Source organism: Salminus brasiliensis, chromosome 11, assembly GCF_030463535.1.
Source record: "Salminus brasiliensis chromosome 11, fSalBra1.hap2, whole genome shotgun sequence".
Lineage (NCBI taxonomy): Eukaryota > Metazoa > Chordata > Actinopteri > Characiformes > Bryconidae > Salminus > Salminus brasiliensis.
This window is the reverse complement of record NC_132888.1, coordinates 16,785,333-16,807,470: the sequence shown is the minus strand read 5'-3', so window position 1 is coordinate 16,807,470 and position 22,138 is coordinate 16,785,333. Positions and strand designations below refer to the sequence as shown.

The 22,138-nt window shown below is 40.8% G+C and overlaps 1 protein-coding gene across 1 annotated transcript in view; it reads right to left on the bottom strand.

Moving 5' to 3' along the window:
• The window catches only part of dph1 (diphthamide biosynthesis 1), a 105,165-nt gene that overhangs the window by 4,309 nt on the left and 78,718 nt on the right, over positions 1-22,138 (bottom strand). The window contains exons 7-10 of the mRNA XM_072691975.1: positions 21,610-21,678; positions 20,801-20,957; positions 14,987-15,087; positions 3,556-3,634 (exon numbers count right to left, since the gene is read on the bottom strand). Coding sequence (XP_072548076.1) covers positions 3,556-3,634; positions 14,987-15,087; positions 20,801-20,957; positions 21,610-21,678 — 406 coding nt within the window. The remainder of the gene's footprint in view (positions 1-3,555; positions 3,635-14,986; positions 15,088-20,800; positions 20,958-21,609; positions 21,679-22,138) is intronic.

Here is a 22,138-nt window from a genome sequence, read left to right as displayed (position 1 = left end):
CCATATGGTTCCTCAACCCCATAATCCCGCCATATAGCACCACTTCAGTACATCATATGTGCTGGAGTGTCAGAGCTGACGCAAACGCATTACAGTAACAGAAGGAAAAATAGAAGCGTCAGATCAGCCGGAGCTCCTTTCCAGTGCTACTGAGCTACTCGAGTGCTTCCTTCATAAAGACACATGACCACATGAAAGCTCAAACGCACTACTGGTTGCACGCAGAGATTACAGATGCCAGCGGTAGCTGCCAGCCGAAAGCCGCGGAGTGACGAGCGCTTTAACGAGACTCGTCTTGTAAAGCACTCCCCCAGCCGCTCGGCTTCCGCACAGCACTGGCAGGGGGATTTGCGCTGATACCTATCCCAGGGAAATGTTCTTATGAGCCTCGTGCCAGCCAAGCCCAGTTTTGGCATGAAATGAATCAGGATGTACCAACGTACTCATCCCTGCTGATTAGGATGGGAGGAGGGGAGCGAGTGCGTATGCAAGAGAGTGTGTGTGTGTGTGTGAGAGAGAGAGAGAGAGAGAGAGGGAGGGAAAGAAAAAGTGCTGCAGGCTGGCCAGTAAGAGGAGCTGCAGTTCCACAGTGAAGTGCAGGACTCCACTCACCTCTGAATCTGAAAAACACTCCTCCTCCTCCTCTACAGATAAACAAAGAGGAATATGCAGGCTAGATCAATATATGTGTGTGTGTGTGTGTGTGTGTGTGTGTGTGTGTGTGTGTGTGTGTGTATGAACATAAACACACACAAGAACTGCAGCGATTCGCTGACAACGTCGATTAGATGCTGACAACAATCATGTGGGTGATTTTTTTGTTTAGTGCTTTATAATGCTCTAGAATGTTGACATGGCCACTACGGGAATTGTAGGGAGGGATATGGATTTTATTATTATAAAAATATGGATATCTACAGATGATCATATTCAGTATGAGCAACAGATGGATTGTTGGACTGTTGATTTTTTGAATAATGGATTCATTGTTTATAGAATTTTTATACAAAGGCAACAAATGTGCTACGAATGTTTTCTAGGATTCTCAGTCTTTTAGGAGCCTCATACTGTCCCTGTTAATTGACCTTTTCCCCATTTTTGACATCATGTGAAAATGGCAGTTGTTCTTTATACTATATCTAAAGTTCATAGTGAACTAACCAATAGAAATGCTCCAAAATGACCTGGAATAGGTGGAGGTTTTCGTATGACAGCAAGAAATTTTTTTTTGCATATTTAAAGCCTCTCAATATTAATTGGTTATGCACACATGGGTATTGGCTGTTATTAAACGCCTACTACTAAATGTATATATCTTCAAATCCCTTTGTGTATTTGCATAATGAGTACATTAAACTTGTGTTAAGAAATGGTGCAATGTATCTACATGACGTATATACAAACGTCAATATGTACAACATCGGTGGCCAAAACACTCAATTTTAGTGGCTCAATAGCTCAATTTTTCCAAAATCCCTCTAATATTTTGAAGATCAAATCAAATCAAGTTAAATGTTAAATATTTGTATAGCGCTTTTTACAACTGGTGTTGTCACAAAGCAGCTTTACAGAGTCAGTAATCAGTAAAAAGGCAAGACATGAACAACATAAGAAGACATGAAAACCTATGACCTCGTTTTTTAAAACTCTGAATGAAGCCAAATGATGTCTGGAGCCAAAAATGACTGAGCTCAAACAGCAATTACGCTATATGCTATATGTTATTTGAACTAAAGTGTTTGAGATCTAAAATGTAGTATATATATATATATATATATATATATATATATATATATATATAAAATATACACAATACATTGGTTTAAAAATATTAATTTTGATTAATTTTCAGCACCTACATGGCGTCAATTGTGTTATAGGACTTCTGCATATTCCGCAAAACGCATATTCCTAATTTGACCCTTTGTACAATCCATACTGTACTGGCAAGCAGCTTGTGCTCTGTGTGTTGTTATGATAGGAATCGCAACTGTAGCCTCTAATTCAAACACCGCTTTTAGGGTTGTCCTAGAATGGAAAACTGTATTTACCTTTGCATAGTTGAACAATGGGAGTTTCAGATAGAGAAGTGGCAAATAGGAAACCCAAAACACTGAAGTGACATCTGAAGTGTCACTGGTTGGTGTGTCGCAACAGATAACACCACCACCTGCCACTGAGTTACAACAACACCATGTGGGAGACCAGTGTTCGATTCCCGGTCTGGGTGACTATGCTGCGCTACACCAATAAAAGTCCTTGGGCAAGACTCCTAACACTACATTGGCCCACCTCTGTAATACGAGTAACCTTGTAAGTCGCTCTGGATAAGAGCGTCTGCTAAAAGCCATAAATGTAAATGTAAGTGGATAAGATGGGTGAACCAGGTGCTAGGCTAAAAGCTAACCCTAGCAGATCCTACTACAATCTGTCTAACTAGCTATCCCCACACTATGTCTTTTGGACACAGAGATGACCTGAAAAGAACAGCAAAACTTATCTAGTAGTAATTACACAGAAAAATGAAAATGTTCTTGTTGCAGTGTTAAAATAAAAGTATAAACAGTGTGTTTCACTCAGATGCAAAATAACAGGGTTGTAAATGGAAATAGCATTTGACCCAACTAAAGTCACTTATTTAATATTGCAACTTTAAATACTGAATAAATGCATTCTGTGGCACCTTTAAAGTAATACCTTTGGAAGACTACGCTTGACCATGCTTGCAGGAGACCTGTAAGCAACAAGAGTTGGAGCTAGAGTTGTCTTCTAAGGTCTGTAACAAGAATATATATATATATATACACGTGTGATACAGAGAGTCTATGTATATGTCATATACTCTACATATGACAAATACAGTCATTGGTCAGAACAAGCCACCACTGTTGTCACTTCGGTGATGAAAAAAAGAAATTCTAGTTCATAGTAATTCTGCATTAAAACAATGAAGTCAATGTTATTGAAATACTGCCAGTAATAAATGGATTCAGGTTCAGCTAATCGTGTTCACTCATATTAGCTCTGACAAAATGCACTGCTATTTTTTTACGGAAGTAGCTTGCTTTAGAGTCACTATTAAGAGGGAAAACAAATGCAATCAATGGTGACTAGCTACAAAAAAACAACGTTCGACTTTTTGAAATCATACAGACCAGCACAGCCTTCATCACCCAGTCCTGCCCTGAACTGTAATGTCACTAAGGGTCAAGCATTACTCATGATTCCAAGAAGCCCTAATTACAGACAGCCAACACAATGGCATGCTTTGTAAACACAGTGCACTCACACCTGTAACGAATGTGGCCCACATTCGCCTTACTGCTTTGCTGCTGAGGAAACAAGCGCACAGCAAGGCAATCCAGCAAGCGTAACTGACTTGCTTTGAAGCATAAATACGTCTTGAGATGGCTGTGCACAGTGAGCTTCAGGTGGCAGGTGGATGAGAGAGAGGTGCATGTGTATTTATACCCCTCATCCTTTCTGTCTCAGGTTTTATTAGTGAAGGGTGGGAAGTGTAGGAAGGCGAGCCTTGGCTGTGTGTGCTACACATACCTCGTAGGGGGACAGCAGAGGTTTGGAGAAAGCTGTACCCCAATCAATGGACAGCCGAGGACATGCGATTTGCACCCACCTAGAGAGAGAGAGGGGGGGGGGGGATAGAATAAGAGAGAGATTTATAGCAGCACAATGCGAGAATTGGCATTTCTTACTCCTGGGCTCCCCCTACAGATGGGAAGTGCAATTGGCACCTTAAGCCACTAAAGGACTTTTTTTTCTAATGCATTTTACAAGCGGAGAGATTCAGAATAGTCACTGAAAGTGAAAGAAGCATGTGAATTTAGGTGGTTGGGTAATATTACAGGATTTTACACAAATTTGATTCAGGTTCTGCAGCGTTACGCAAGCGCTGGCCTGCCCACCTCACCAAAGCTACATAGTGCAGTTAGCAGTGTGTCAAGCTTGGAGTAGCAAAGAGAGAGGTGCTATTCTGCTTATTACATGCCAGTGGAGCCTTAACATGAGGTACAATTGATACAAAACATTGCTTTAAATGTACTACATTCTCTTTTACTTTTTATCTCCAAATAAATTGCTTATTTTATGTACGAAACATTCATTTTTACATACTTACATAACATTTTTCCATGACCCTTAAGACATTACTTAATCCTTTGTAATTACAGTCTGGTTTTGTTGCTCATGTTCAAAAAGCAGGACCAGACCAACACGTATAGAACCACCTGTTGAGCCCAGACTTAAAATACTCAGACACATCATAAAATATTAACAACACCCACTTCTTTTCGGATGTCTGAATCTTTTGGAAGGCTGCAGTGATCCTCCTGCTTTCCAACAATCACCACCCCCTTTACTCACATATTTCACTACAATAACTCTTTACAAGCTGTCTACAGTAACCACACGCCTTGCCTGTGCCTGAAAAGGAAGCCTATCTGGGTTTTAGAGAGCCATCACATATGCTTAGCATTTCTTAGTGCCTGAATTAGCAAACGAATGCAATCTTACAGTGATTATGAGGGCACTACAATTTCCAACGCTCATAATTTCTGGTTAATACTGTAGATTGCTGCATCAACTGCATGTGTACCAAAATGCAAATGAGTCTCTGGATACTAAGCAAAGAACAGAGGGAAGTTAGCTAATGCTAACAGGGGCTGTTTATGATATTTATCTGACTCTCTGGACAAATACTGCTGTAAAACTGCTACTGCTCGTTACTAAATTTGGTTTTCCGAAAGCACTGTAATTCAACAATGATTCTTAAATGGTCAGGCACACATCCCACTCAACAGCCTCCCTACAAATCTCTTAAACTCAAAGATGCTTTTGAAAACAGAGCCATAAATAGTTCCATCAAGGGCATAACTAAGACTTTATGGGTCCCCAATACAAAAAATAATAATAAAAAAGAAGGAAAAATCATCTTAAATGAGGGAACAAATGACAAACATAATTAGCTTGTTCATTTCCTGTTATGTTTTAACCAAGCTAAAAGATCTGGATGAAAATGGTTTCAATGGATGAGTCATGATGATGCATCATCAATAAAAGGGAAATTATTCATTAGAGCGGTGTGTGTGTCGCGCTAATGAAAGTTAAGTGGTATGTTGTTAAGAAACTGGATCTTTCAGTCATGGGTCTACAATTGTGTCAGCCTACATGTGGGTTCCAGTAAAGATGTAAGCATCCCTCAAACCTGCAATTAATCAATAATTCAATTCACTCTTTTTATCAGAAAAGAATTTGTATTCGATTAAATAGTCTCTGATTGGCTGCCCTGTTTTATGCCTCTTTTAAAAAGCAATTAGTGAGTTTTTTGCTGTTCAAACTCTTTTTATTGGCTTTTAACATTTGAAAACCGGACATGAGACATGTAACATTAGTAGTTTCTCAAGTTTAAGACAGGATTAAGACACGATTTTGTGGATCCACTTCCTATATGTTGGAGGATAAGCAAATTTCCATTTAAGCGAAAGGAGTTGCTCACTAATAAAGTCTTGAAAGCGGTAACACGTTGCATCTTTGTGGGCAATCAAGGATGTGGAGGTATTCCTAACGAGGAAGCCAGTGGGTCAGCCGAGGGCTAATTTTAGAGTGTCAAATAGCTAAGCCCAAAAATGTGTAAGGTCCCGAGCATGTAGAGATGGTGTGAAAAAGTCACCATTTTGGAGATGTTCTTAATTAAACAGCGATGCAATATATGTTATTTAAGAAATGGTCTGTTTCCACATATACTTACTTTCTAAAAGTTGCTTTTTTTACTGGATCATATTTACCAAAAAGGTCATCAAACTTTTATATCAGAAAAGCAAGGAAAATTCCATGTTCCATGACGCAGCCCTTTAAGAGACACGGCACATTTCTGCTAGCACGTTCAATACTACTGCACTGCTCTCCCACTCCGCTTCCTCTGCTGTAAATATGAGAGTACATGATCTGCACAGCTCTAAAGAGCAGAGCTGTTTGCTCTGAGCTACAGCGTCATTATTTAGGCAGCAAAGGGAGGGCCAGAGGAGTATGAGAGACACTAAGGGGTGTGGCACAAACATGAGAGACAGGGGATGAGAAGAGTGTTAAACAATCATGGGAAAAACAGTAAACAAACTCCACCAAGAAGTCGTCAGTTAATTAGAGAGTAGCCATGATATGCAGCTTTAGTTGAAGGCCATGCAGAGGTCATATGATGCTCATGCAGAGAACAACACTGCTTTCCTCTGGCCTAACTGGGCAAACTAAAGGGAATGTAAAACGAGCGAACGCTAGAATAGTAATGAAGGTGTTTATTAATCAGTCCGAGACGGCCAAATGCAGGATGACTGGAAAGAAGAAGCTCCGAAAGCAAAAAAAATATTACATCACTACCCTTTCAATATTACACAATGTTATCTGGAGGCTTTCAAAAGTTCAAGTTTGTGAATTGTGGCAAAGTTTATCTTGACATCTTGCCTTCCTCTCTCTCTCACTCTCTCTCTCTCTCCCTCTCCCACTCGCTTACTTTGAGCCTTATATCATCGTGACTAGAACTGCTGAACTGATGAAGGCTTCACCTAAAACGCTCCCTACTCTTGCGTCCTTTTTTTTTGTTTTGTTCTTACCAACCAACCAACTGCCGAAATCTACTGAAATCTACTGAAATCCACCCACCCTAACAGTGGCCTTGTACTGCCTGCCCAAAGCAAAATATCCTCCGTCTGCAACACTCTCCATCATTAGCCATATACACAGTATATTTGCCTTCATGATGTTTGTTTTTACTTAAAAAGTTGAGTCATGCTGCCTGCCATCAGCAACCGGAGCCTAAGAGAGCACAATTGGCCCTGCTCGCTCTGAGTGGGTGGATGGCTCTTTCTCTCTCTCTGGCCGACACAGGGGTTTGCTAGCCCATGAATCAGAGCTGGGTACCCAGCTTTTTTTCTCTGGGCGCGTTGGTTGCCCAGTGATGCAGCGGCCGCAGTTTGAAAAGAGGCTGTGGCTGGCTGTGCATGTGTCGGAGGGGGCATGTGTCAGTCTTTACTTTCCCGCTGTAAGAAGCATTACATTTGATAGGGAGAGAGACGTAAAGAGTGGGTTGGGTAACAACCTTCACAAATTGGCGAGTAAAATTTAAAATAAATAAATAAATAAATAAAGAAACAAATTGCAATAAATGTTTACATGATCACTAAATGACTTCATCCCTTTATATTAAAACAGGCTTATTTTCTACTATGCCTGTACCACTGCTATATCATTGCTGTATATTTAAAATGCTAATTTTAGGAGAGAAGGAAATAACATCTTATTGTTCAATGGAAGTCAACGTAAACAGATTTTGTTGGGTTTTTTTTGGTCCACTCACCATGAAAGTCAGATTCAACAACAGTCAGATTCAAACTATTGTGAAAGCTGTGAAACTGCTGTATGCTAAATGGGTGGATTTATATAAAAGATCAGATTTTTATTCCCAAAAACAATGAATACAAATGAGCTCATATATGGGCTGCACTGAGAAGCCTTAATAACATTTACATACCAAGTCAAACACTTTTTTCTTTCTTCCATGATACGGACCCTTTAAATCTGCAGAGTCATTAGTCACTTCTGACCACTCGTGCAGACTGAAACAAAGCTCTGAGCCTTTCTCAATGTTAGCACAGTCCTATTTACAGTGAGAGTGTCTCTAGTGGAGCCACTGCGAGCTGGAAGGGAGGATTTCGAAAGAGTGGGTGTAGGTCTCCAGGTAAAGTAATGGCTCGGCGGCCCACAAGCCTGCGGGCAATGGAGAAGGAGGGAGAGGAGAAGGAGGAGGGTACGGGTGGCCCTCCAGAGAGCCATGTAGATTGAAACAGGCGACTCAGAGGAAGGGAGAGCACAGGCAGTGTAAGTGCTAATATTAACTTGGTATGTGCGGTGGCAAGGCCCTACAAACACACCCGGGGCTTTACCAGCTGATCCAAACTGCAGGCCTATCAGAGGCAGCATCTGTCCCCGTGCCCTCTGGCTCACGGCAGGGAGGTATTGAGGAGGACAGACACACTACTCCAAGCTGCTTCACACCCCTTTAATACTGTATACTTTATAAACTGATAGCTGTGAGGACAGCTATGGTTGACGGACATGAAAAAAATCTAACAGCTGCAGAAATCCATGCACAAATGGAGTAAGATTAGTTGTACCAGTGGAGGATCTGTTTTGTCAAACAATGTCTCTATGTAATTTCCCCACATTCCCAAAGACCGCCTGAATTGCAACACCATAGTGGAACTGTGATCTCTGGAATGATGGTGCTCCATCCAATACTTTAGGAATGAGTTGGGGATAAGGTGGAGTAGTGATCATCCAACATCCTGACCTCACTAACGCTCTTGTCACTGAATGAATCCTCACAATCAAATCCTCACAGCAATGCTCCAAAGTCTAGTAGAAAGCAGACTCCAACAAAAGCAGGATACATTTTTACCCGTAATACTCTTGATTTCAGAAGAAATACTGAATGAGCAGCTGTCCCAATACTTTTGTCCACATAGTGCAGATCCATTTTTGTTTTAATGGTTGAACATGAGTTTTCAGCTGACTTGGCACACATGGCCTTTTTGCTGCTAGAAATGCCTGCAGTTTTTGATGAAAAAACTTAAAGTCCTTACAGTCTGTAGGAGAGGAGACGAGTCAAAGCAGTCTAATGACACTCTGACGACCCTACAGCACGAGAATGTGTCCCTGATGAGGGGCCTCTTCAGCTCACTCCCACACAAAGCAGACAGAGGGACAGGCTTACCAATGAATGAGGCTAATGCAGGAAGGGAGAGGGAGGAGTGGAGGAGAGGGTGATTAGCGCAAGGTGGGAGGAGGGTGGGGGGGATAGTATCCTGCATCTCAGAGGCGAGTCCTGCCCGGCTCTCTTCACTTCCAAAGGAAATAATGGATTTTAATTAGCCACTCCACCCGCGACACACAATAGCACAATTAACCTTTCACAGCTGCAGGAAGCAGGCCCCCATCCCACCTAACATCACTTTGCGTCAGTGCAGAGGTGTAATCACATTCAGACTGGCAAAGAAGGGCACACATATAGTGGAGCAGGGAGAAAGTGTGGGGGAACAGAAGGAGAATTACAGTGGGAATTAGAGACACACGTTGATATACCTATATCGGTGGATAACTGCTTAGATGATCAGCATGGGACAGATGTTTAGATATGAAAGATATTTCATGACATTACCTTGCAGTAATGCCAGGATGTGCCAGATTCTATATTTTATGAAAGCAATTTGCACTGGTATTAGTATCAGCTAATATGCTAAAATGCTTGCGATGGACTGGAGCCCTGTGCAGGAGTGTATTATGCATCCAATGATTCTGGGTAGGCTCCAGGCCCACCACAACACTGACATGGAAGAATGTGAATGAATGATCGACACATCATATGTCCAAATGTTTGTGGACACTCTTTTAATCCAAATGAATGAATTCAGCTTATTTAAGTTGCACCCATTAAATAAATGATCAGGTGTCCCAATACTTTTGTCTGTATAGCGTATGTACATTAAAATAGTGGTTTTCGGCTTCGGCCCACAATTCTCATGTTGTTGTAAAACTAGTGGCAATGCAGAAGTTGTTACTTCTTTAATATTTGATTTTATTTAATTTGCACAATGCATCAAAATTGAGATGCACTTATAAATGACAGACAGAAGAATGTTGTATTTGCCTTTTTTCCATTATGTTGCATAGCCTATTTACATTATCATACAAAATTGTAACATGAGACTAACCCAAATGGGTTTGGGTCAATGACTTGCTGAACTGCATTCCTTAAAAATCATTTCAACTATAAAGTCACACAAACTCTTAATAATGCTCTCCTACTTATTATTACTTATATATTAATGTTATTACCATAACAGTGTCTCCACCATGCTTGACAGATGATGTGGTATTGCTTTGGCTCATGAACCATTGCTTTCCTTCTCCATATCAAGCTTAATCTTGATTTAATTTGTCCAAGAAATAGTGTTCCAGCCCTAGGCAGGCTTTTTAAGATGTTTACTATTAGTGTAATCTGACCTTTCTGTTCTTGGCACAAGTTGCTTGCTTGAAGTAAACCTTCTGTATTTAAATTCATGAAAGCCTCTTTTAATTGTGGGCTTTGACAATAATACCTGCTACGTCCTCAAGTGTTCTTGACTTGACTAGATGTTGTGAAGGGTTTTTTCCCTCCTCCCATGAACAAATTCTGTGCTCATCTACTTTAATTGTCTTTATTGGTCTTCCATACCTTTGGATGTTGCTGAGCTTGTGCATTGCATTACATTTTTTAAACAGTTAATTAACAGTTAATCATGTACATTTCACCGTTAATTTTGTATGGATTGTTTTATAGATTTTTTTATTGAAAAAAAATAACTGTATATACTTGTATATAAATGTATTGAGCAATGATGTTTTGGTTGCTATGCTAGTATTAATATACAATGCAAGGTCATGTTTGATGTGTACTTCTTAGAGTAGATCAGAGAACAATACGGTCCAGTCAGGTAAATGAGACATAGAGTAGGACAGAAACCAGCACTGGATAAGCAGGGTTTAATGACCTTATATGCACTTAAATATCATGTGATATGATCGCGTGACCCCATTAAAAAATATCACAACATTCATTTTTTTGCAATATCCCCCTACACCACAAGCAATGGAAAATGAAAATTTCAGAGTATCCAACCACTTGCCATTGCAGTCATTGCTGTGGAGCTTTAAAATGTCTGTCATGAACTTGGTGTCTGAGGAGTGTAGAATTCAACAGTTCCATTTTGTCAAGCAGTGTAATTAAACACAGTAAAGCGGCAAAACTGTGAGGTGTTGCCCTTGGACTGTACAGGCTTGTCCATCCTCCTGCTCAGATTCGTGCCTTTTGAAATCCATGCCTACGAGCAGAGAACACACTGTTCTCACCAGCATCAGAAGGGCAAAACACAGTTTTTTAAAGAAAAAAAAAGTGCCTTGCCTCTGTGGCAAGAGCTTCAAATGTCCTCTCCGGATATATATTTCTGTCTCCCTCAGGGTGCTCTTTTCTTTCTCAGACGGAATGATCGATGCAGGACAGAGAAGGTGCCAGAAGCTGGAGAGAAGTGTGGAAGAGTGGAGAGCAAGCGGTTCTTTGCCTCTTGCCGACCCCACCATTTCTGCTGGGCGGGACATCCAGGCAGAACTCGTCCTCCTGCCAGACATCAAACACTTCAGACCAAACAGAGAATCCAACATTCTCTTGTGTATAGGAGCTGAAGATTCCCTGGACATTCAGCCTGCTGGTCTAGCATCTCCAGACTGGAACCAAGCGAGGAGAGCTACTCTGGGCATCCTACCTGCCCGGACTCTGACCCCCGGCCCACATCAGAGTTGGGAGCTTCCTTTTTTTATTCTTTGCACACAAATGTATTATTTTTTTAATAGCAACTTTATAGTTGCCAGGTTAAGGAAGTGTCTCAGACAGTGTCCAAAAAAACTCATTCAACTTGCTGAGAAACTGAAGTGAGAAACTGTGTATAGGGTTGATTAACGTTTCCAGTTCCCAGTTTAATGCTACTCTGCTTATGTTGTTGCTAACTGAAACTAAGCAGGTTGGAAATGACAGTAACAAATATGCCTCTGCACTAACATTAGCTAGATTACACAAGAAAAAAAAAAAAAAAGACCACATCTACTCCTGCAGAGTGACCTTAGTTTCTCATTAGGTTGAATGGGAGTTTTGCCAACATTCTGTAAAGCTTGTCCAACCTTTCAAAGAGTGCATTTGTGGGATATGCATTCAGGGTTTCCCTCTTTAAAGTATATAGTGCTTTCTACCACTGACAAAAAGCAATCCAGGTCCAAACTACTAATGAGCAAACCAAGGGTGACAGTGCCTCCATAAAGCATGGGATAGAAACCGCAGAACCAAAGAGGAACCAAAGACACAAAATAGAAATCCACTGGTTTTCTGGTCAACGCTAGACAGCAGAATTGCAATAAACATTCAGCTTCACCCATACAGCCAGTCATAGAGGAGACGTGTACACAACCTCATTAAGAAGCATTTACACTTTCTTTAAGCATACCAATAAAATTTTTGTGAGGAGGACTGACACTCCATGTCTTCTTCTATTCGTCTTTAGACACTAGGGATGTTCCCGAGAGAATCCAAAATGAATGGGTACTCAAAGAGCTTTTTATACAGAAAAAGTGACTAGTTATGGTATGCGATATGATATATTATAATTTACACACTTTGCTGCTTTGTTCATAATTTGTTCATAAGTCAGTTAGCACAATCTACTTTACTGACGACAAGCTATTTAGTACTTGGAAGCAGTAATGCTAGCATCTTGCTGCCCATAACCTGGCTGTTGTAGAAATACAGAAAGACGCGGGTGCATCTGCATAGTTTGCATTATTACAGGAAGGTCCTGCATGAAAAGAGATGATTTACTGCTATAACTAAGATTTATTTTTCCAAGTTAAAGTTAATAACACAACTAAATATCGATCCAGAACCAGCACCACCTGCATAGTACTGTCGTGTCGCCATGACAAATCTGACATTTTGAGGCATGGACTCCACAAAAACTCTGAAGGCATCCTGTGATATCTGGCACCAAGATGTTAGTAGCAGATCCTTTGAGTCTTTTTAGTGGTGAGGTTGGGCCTCAATGGATCACATCAAAGAGCCTGAGGTGTTCATGACCCTGTCACAGGTTTACTGATTGTGCTTTCTTGGACCACTGCATACCAGATAAACCCTCCTGATATTTTATATTTTGGAGATGTTCAGACCCAGTCATCTAGCCATCACAGTCTGACTCTTTCCAAAGTGGCTCAGATTGTTATGCTTGCCCATTTTCCCTGCTTTTAACAGATCACCTTTAATGATGTAATTCACAATAATACACTCCCCCTTGCAATCTACTGCTTAATTATCATTCAGAATAGAGCTACGCACTGTCAATATAAGCCTCCTTCTCTTTCTCAAGTCATCCATCCAGACTAAGATGTAATCAATCTACAGCAATGACACTGTTAGCCACTGAACGTTGGCAGAGAGAAGAGAAAGCTAGCTGCAGAGAGAGAGAGAGAGAGAAAGTAAGCTCCTGCTCATCACGTCCTGCTAGAATTAAATATGCAGCATCGCTCACAGAGTCGTGAGAGAAGCACGACCGCGGCGGGCGGCCAAACCCCGCTCTCCTCAACTTCTATACTCTGTCACACTTCTCCCGCACAGCTTCCTCCCTTACCTCCGCCTCCCTCTCGCCTTCTCTCCTGGACCTTGTGTACCCCTCTCTTCCCCTCCCTGCGCAGAGGGCTGTAATTCTACTCATTCAGTCCTACTGAAGAGCCAGACAGAGAAAGAACTGCAGGTTTATGCTCCTGTTTCAGACGAATGCAGCAGTAGATAGATTCTGAAGGCTACAGTGGTATTCTATTGATTGAATCTACATACATCAATCCATATCGTGAAACTATGAAGCCGAAAGAAATGAAGGGGATGAAAGATAATCTATCTTAAGGGGTTTATTCAAACAGAGCTTAATAATGGTTTACTGTTGTTGAACTGAAATACAAATGCTAAATTGGTTAGCCAGATGCATCAATCACATTGAATATATTACTGCGAGAACTGTGACTGAGGAGGAACTGAGGAAAACTGGAAATCACACATAGTTATACTGGCAGATATGTAACTGTATGGGCCCAAGTTGGACAACATTGGAAGTACTAGTCTAGTTTTGTATAGAAAATCAATTTCATTCACTGAAGGCAAAATGATAGACTTATAATTCACACCAAAAAGCTCAAACATTGCTGTGTCCTTTTTTAAAAGAAAAAACAGCATAACCAAAACAGAGCTGGAAAACTGTTTTGACTCGTTTTATTTAGGCCCCTATAATTTACATAAACCCAGGCCACTGAACACAGCGCAGTTCATGTCAAAGCTGGCGAAACAGTAAAACGTGACGGTTACGGGACAATATGGATTTTTGATACTGGAAAGCAGCTCATTACCTCCAGACCCTGCTAGATATGGGAATACGGGTTGCTATGTGAATCAGGTTTCAAAACCGCAGCTTTTCTTGTGCCAGTGTCAGCAGAAGGAGAGTACAAACTCTGTATGCGACAAAGCAAAAGCCAGGGAGCAAATAGGGATCCATGCTAGACTAAAATCTGCGTGTTTCATTCTGAGGCAAAATAACAGGGTGGTAAACCGGCTTGTTAGACGACATCTGAGCAAAGAATGAATACTAAAATACCTAAAATACTAATATACACATTCTTTGGCATCTTTAATAACAGAGCCAAACCTGGCAGTTAAGAATCACATTACACCAGTCAATCCCAATCCAAACCTCAATAATATTTCTTGAACATGAGGTGAAATTAATTCATGAACTCGAGCTGAAATGGGCACCCACTCAGTGGAAGCATGGACTGTAGAGACTGGTGTAATCCTGATCTGACAGGATTGATGTGGTCATTAAGGCAAGGAGACGCGTAACCAAGTATTAGAAAAGCAATGACGCATGCGATTCATTTTTGGTCCAGTGAGCTCATGATGCAACATGTATTGATGCATCAGAAATGAACATCATGTAGTACAAGGGCGATGACCCATGAAAAACATCATGTGGGTTTCTGAGCACAAACACGGTCACAATGCAAGCTGTTAAAGACAACATGGCACTAACTAAACGCTGATCGCCTCACTTCACTTTTCAGGCCAGATTGCGAAGGCTGGTTACGAATAAAAGTTGCATACCACCACAAGTGTCATCTGTCTCTGCTGATTTCCTTCTCTTCTTGTGGGTCCTCAAGGAGCACTAAACCTGAGATTAATGCATGCCTTGTTTTGGGGAAAGGCTGCCTTGTGTGTAGAATATGAGCTGATTTTTAATTGGGTGAAAATGAGAACGTGACTGTGCATGAAGGCGATGGTGGCGGCAGAGGTGAAACTCACGCTTCGACATCTGCCATCAGAGCCAGTTTGCTGGGGAAAATCTCCGAGAGCAGCACCCTGGTGAACGACCTTCCCAGAGCCTCGAGCTTGGTCTCTAAATGCTAGAGAGGGGGTGATAAAGAAAATGAGGGCAGAGCGAGAGGGTGCGGGATTAAGGAAGGTGGGTGGGGAAAAAAAAAAAAAAAACAAGACATCATCAATTTATTCATCATAGCCAATTACCAAATGACCCTGGCCTGTCTGGGGGAGCATTCTGTACTAAAAGAGGCTTCTGCTGTCTCTGCTGGGTGGAACCTTCATCCAGAACTGATCCTTCTGCCAGACATCAAACACTTCAGAGAAGACAGAGAAGAAGACCTCCTGTGCATTGAAGTGTGCTGTGCTATAAAGTTTTCATACTTGTACTTTAGTACTAATATATCATAATAAAAAAGTATTAATTTTTATTATATTTATAATATTATTTTTTTTTTTTACAATGACTGAGATCCATATTTGCATTTTAGAGCACTTTTAAATGTCACCTTTTTCTTTTTTTTTAGTGTTTAAACCATTAAGTGAAATTCCTGAGTGATTTTGAGAGCACTAGCAGAACTAATCTCCTACAATCCTCCCGTAATTTGTAGTAAATGCTGTAGGTCACTTTATCAGCTGAATGTGGACCAAAGCATACTGCAAGTCTCTTCTTACTACACAACGTACTTAACTTTGAGACTCTCGTCTTTCTGGAGAAACAACAGCGGCTTTATACAGTTAAAATGAAGACCTTAATGTGATTCCTGCTGCTGATCAAAAGAGAAGAATAAACATGTACGAGTCTGAGATCTTGATTAAAAGCTCGGTTTTTCGGAAAGACAGGAGTCTTTACAATGCATGCGACTGGTCCGCGAGTTTCCTGGACCGCTAAAACTGCACTGTAAAGGCTAGATAAGTCACTCCAATTAAAATAAACAAACAGCTGTCTCGTTCAAATATAAAACATGAATAGGAATGAAAAAATCCCAAACCATTTATTGATTAATTCCTAGAAAACTAAGTAGTTCACCCATATGTAGCACAACACTATTAAGCAAATAGGGATTCATTTTGTTCATAGTCTAATTACTTTATGTGAATGAAACACGCTAATTTTACTTTTATGGTGGGCTTCTAGAAAAACAAACAAACAAACAAACATGCTCTGGCTGGTTTTTACTGCACCATAGGGACTTATAGAAGAGTATGTAGACTTATAGTACAGTTTTAACAATGTAACAAAACCACTAATTACATTGTGTAATGATTCCCAAGTGTTACTGGATAGTGTTGCCGTCCTCTTGATGCGCTGGTAGCAAGCAGAAGAGCCATTAGCCCCAACTCGCTCCTCCAAGACTTTTTTAAAATAAAAGCTGGTTCTTTTCCTTCTTCAGGAAAATACATGGTGAGAGGGCCTGATTTGATGGGACTAGCAGGGTTTTCGCTAGGGGGCTGGGTTTATGTACATTTTGGGGGCATAAATATAAGTCAAGACTATTACGGGGTAACAGTTTTAGGGTTCTGGAATTAGCCCATTTTACAGCTCTGTTTTGGTTCTGCTGGACTGCCTTTTAAAGGAGTCAGTTCCATGTACCAAACTCTGATCATTCAACTATGCCAAGGAAAACACAGTTTTTCATTCTAGGGCCCATTTAATTTGTGTTGTTCTGGCATTTGGACTCCAGTTCAAATACTTTAGTGGTATGGCGCAGTATGAAAAGGCTGTGGAACGAGAGTGTATCTATTCTTTTCTTTTCTCTCTTTTAAATGGCTGTTAATTATTCGAGCGATGAGAAGACTATTAGGGCACTTCAGGTTGTATCTATGCAACAAAAGGTGCTGTCTGGGATCCACAGCTGAAGATAAGTGTGAAAGCACCCTCTAGAAAGCTTTAGCCTGGCTTTCCTCTCAGCTCATCTCAGCTGCTCCTCGACTTAAGGTAAGTTCCTGCAATCATGACTGTAGCTAAAATCAAACTTGGTTTCTCCTCCATTAACTGAGTTCAGTCCTCGACCTCACAGTTGCAGAAACGTACTCCAACACCAGGCTTCTGGTGACAGCTTTATTCTGTTGTCAACATTCAAAGTAAATCACTGCTAATGGCCTGAGGCTGCATCTGTGGAGTATAAACTTAGGGTTTATTAAAGCAATGGGAAACAGCCCAGCTGTGTATCATCAGTCATATCTGACTTGGTTGACTCACTTGTTTTGTACAAAAGTGTTTTTGGGACTCACATATAATATGAACTTTCAGGCTGCTGAATGTTAGTGCTTGTGCAAGTTGGGTACAATCCCAAACACATAGCATATCCCAAATACAGTATGTGTGCATTCTCTGCTCTGTTCTTGCAAGGTAACTTGGCTAAAATGTTCCTAAGAACTTGAGAGTACATTTTTCTCCTTCTTGACAAACACTCACTGCTTTCTAATAATGGTCAACATATTGAGGAAGTTAAAAGACAAATGCAGAAAAATGGTTTTCTTGAAACTGGTTCAAGCTGAATAAGGGAAATATTATTTCTAGAAAGCACATTCTATTAAATAGAACAATACAGAATAGTATATATGGGGCTCCTCAATTTCTGTCACGGTGTCCAGCACAGTCTGCTTACTGTCTGTTGTTTAAACACAGCTAGTTCAACTGATCTGTTAATTGTCAGGTTTATTTGGTGTGTCTAAGCAGGGAAATTACCAAACAGTGCTGGACACCATCCCTCCAGGACTGAATAGATCATTATGTAACCCTGAAATCCCATCAGATGTGACCCATTAGTATCATGTAAGTGCAGTTTTAGTAAAGTGCAAGTGATTGTGTTTCCAATTCACACTGCCTCTGATTCAGCCCGGTCACGTACCGGCTTTAGGCAGGAATATTGCCTCTTCTTACTTCTTTTCTACTAAGTTTTTATGACAGCTTTAAAAATGTTACTGTTGACTAAAACATCTCAATCTCAATCACAAGCCTTTACTGCTGCTGTCTTGTGCTGTAAATCAGGATTTTAAATACAGTTAAGGAATGCTATAGAAAGTTGGAGAACATGATCTGACTGGATCTCTATGGAGTTTTTAACTCCTTTACTTGTGGAAGAAATCTGGAAAAAGAAAAATTGGACTTGACAGTCAAACAGGCACACCTTTGTTTTTTTTTAACCAACACTGAAGAGCATGTTCAAAACCAACAGGAGACTAAAGCTAATGCTCACACACACGCTCACACACACACGCTCACACACACACGCTCACACACACGCTCACACACACGCTCACACACACATTGTAGAAACCCAATCAAAGCACATTCACCCACTATAATCCAGTTTTTTCACATTATGAGACATTAACACTCTATAAAACAGTGATTTTATATAAAAAAAATCTACTAATATAAATCAAAAGGTGATTTTAAGTATTAATCAGCAGCTCATCTTATCTAAACTGTGGGGCTGTATTATTTATACTGACACAAAGATCTGATCATTATGGCTGAATACTCATCATGAGGAGACTGTAATTAGATCAGGGGAGTAAAATAACTTGATCAGGACACTAATTAAACATGTCAATACCCAGCACAAACCTCTACACATGTATCTCGATATCCCTCGTCTCAGTGAAGGGTCTTCCAGAGTGTTTGTTTATGTCTGTGTATACATGCACCCATTCAAACACAGCCTACTCTTGCTAATCCACCTTCTTCCTTAATCACACTTTATGCAGGCACTAGTTAGAGCCAAGCAGTAGAATAACATTACCCCACCCCTCCAACACTCCTCCCCCCCACACACAACACCACCATACAAGACAAGAAGCCCTCTTGAGTAGAACAACGATACACACGGCTGCTCTCTCCACACACACACACACACACACACACACACACACACACACACACACACACACACACACACACACACACAGTGTGAAGCCCATTGGACCATAAATATTACCAGCAAAGATCTCCAAACATCAGTAACACGAGTGGTGCATAGCTTCAAAGCTCCAACATCTTTTAAAAAATTAATTAATTAATTAATTAATAACCTAATAAAATAAAGAAAAAAGCAGTGTGTTTTACTCTCCTCTTCATCATGTGAATGGGCAGATTAAGGCAGGTGTAGCTGAGCCAGAAAAGGTCGCAGACACAATCCTCTTTCAGCTTGGAGCGTAAGAAAATGACTGATGTACATTTTACGCAGTGACTTGTTCTCCAGTCCCAGAGACCCCTCTGCTGCTGAATATATGCATGCAGTTTTTTGTTCCAAATCCCATTAAAATACATTCATTCTCTTTCAGTAGCTTCAAATCACCTCCACTTCAAAACCTGCTCTCCTTTTAATACATGTGACGCTGTGGAAAGTGACGGCTCACGGTAACTAATGTCTCATCTAGGAGGGTCTCTGGTGGGACTACGCCAGGGATCGCGTGGAAATGAAAAACACACTCACGTGCTCACCAAAGATGGATACAAAGACCCTCTCTCCAGAATAAGCATCTGAGTGACTAAGAGTGGTATTATTACAGATCCCATCAGAATGACAGAGAGAGAAAGAGAGAGAGTATATAAAGTATATTAGTATGTATATAAAGTATATGTATATATGTTATATATGTCCTTTTGTAAAAAAAAAAAAATCTTTATTTTAATTATTGCTATTTTTATTTATTACTGTCACTTATTCTGTAATTATTGTTACTTTTATTGTACTGTAATTGTGCTGTTATTATTGTTATTTTTGTAAAGCTTTGGGAATATTGTTGTCATTACAGTCATGCCAATAAAGCTCCTTTAAATCAGAATCTGAGAAGAAACAAGCAGAGAGACAGGCAGAGAGACACAGACAGACAGACCGACCGACCAATAAATAATACAGTAAGTACACAGTTAAGTCAGAATATTATGACCACCTGTCTAATAGAGAGTAATATCCCTTAGCTCAGATGACAGTAGCAAGGCGCTGAGTCTTGGCCTGTATCAGGTGACTCAAGGTTTTTAGAGGTTAACTGCTTCACTGTGGCACTTTGATTTCTCTGTACCACTCACTGGAGTCAGTGTTCCTCATATGGCATCAGAGACGTCCATTCTTGGTACACATTCACCACAGCAGCTCTAGAATATCCTTCGAAGTTAGGGATCGAGCGATACTACTGTTATTTGTATGTTGAGCAAACAACGTGGCATCTGTGACATCCCGGACCAAACCAGGGGTGGTCATAATATTCTGATAATAAATATGATTATTTATTATTTATGGTCATATTATTGTGGTATTGTGGTATTCTGGAGAGAGAGAGAAAAAAAAGAGAGAGACTGATGGAGAGAGATTCATATAGGCTTAAAATCTAATTTGACAGCAAAATGTGCTCTGTTGGAAATCTCCCTGCCTCCCTCGCTCCCCTCCTCCTCCTCCTCTTCCTCCTCCTCCATGCATACCAATTAAGAGGAGATGAGACAAGCAAGAGCAGAAAAAACAGTCAAAACAAAGTCAAACACAATACATGAGAGAAAAACAAAAATGAGCAGATCAAAAGAGGCAAAGAACAAAGGAAGTGATGGGGGGTAGGGGACAACCCCTCTTCGCCATACCAATAACTGATTAAGACCCCCGGCACATTCCACTACAGCAAAACGGCAGGGAACAGATTGTATGTTTGGGTCTTTCTTTCTGTATCTGTATATGGTCTTGAGCATGTGTGCAAGAGTGTGTAAACGTGTGGGAGATTTGGGAAATATGAGTAAGCACCACACACACATATGCACACACACGGAAGTATATACCCTATTAAACTGCATTTCCTCACCTCCAGGATTTTGGGATTTCCCTGACGTCCGAGCGTGCCCAGAATAAGGCCCCATCTCTGGGCTGATCGTGCCCTCTCTATTGCCTGCTGTCTGTTGGCCCGCATGGCCTCATGGTCATAGCGCTCCCGAGAAAACACCTTATTGTATGGATCATACCTACAGACACAAACACACCAACATTATTGAACTCTTCATTAAAACTGAATATACTGGACTGAAGAAAAACTGAAGGTGGTCATGAGTCAATGTTCAGTTCAATCTACGAGCTGTGAAGACGTGACATCTTTAACAGCCAACACAACAGCACAGAACAGATCAATATATTTGAAGAATGGGGCATCTGGAGACATAGAAACGAGGGACCTAGGCCAGCTATGCTCTCTTGGATGTTTGGTAATGGACGAACTACGGCATTGTCAAGAAACAAACTCCCAACAGAGTTCTGGTCACAGTTTCTGGTCACCTGTCGGAATCTGCAGCTCAAGCACAATTGGGTTATGCAGCAGGACAATAACCTGAAGCACAAGAGCAAGTCTACTTCTGAATGGCTTAAAGGCTCTTGTGGACTCTTGGTCATGGACGGCTGTGGCATTGTCAGGAATCACTTTTGTATATTTTAGAAAGCATTTTAAAACATGCTAAAATAATTTAAGCGAATTGAAGCTTGAATTTCTAGATTCCATTATCTATTCCATACTTTTCTGAAGAACTGTAGCCTAATGCGGTTTTCAATCGTTTCCTAAAGAAGCTTTAAATCTTTCAGTAGTTTCTCAGTAGGCAGGGTTCAGGTCAATGTGACTGGAGTTACCTGTAAGCGGGGATATCTGGGTTGGCAATCATGATCGACTCCAAGTGAAACCTTCCATCACCGAGATATCTGCAAAGACAAACACAGGCTGTATGAAAGAGAGAGAGAAAGAGAGAGAGAGAGAGAGAGAGAGAGAGAGAGAGAGAGAGAGATAGAGAGAGAGAGAGAGTGTGTATAGGAGTGGGTGTAGGGCAGAGAGGCTGCAGTAGAGTAGGAGGGAGAGTTAGTGCTGTGGTGTTTGAGGCCAGAACCTGAGCCAATAAGCCTTACTGTGTACTCTATAGATACAGCACACACTGCCTGACACACTGCTCCAACCTCAGCCCTCTCTAAGTGAACCTGAACTATATCACTTGACTGCAGTTTGTACAACAGCGCAGGGGGTGGGCAACACACACCCAAACACAAAAAAAAGCATCCAGAACAAACATGCATATGCTCCTACACCTACACCCTTTTAAACCTTTTAAAGCTTGTCAGATCATACATACAGTATGTTCAATATGTATTCCATATAGAACTACAAACA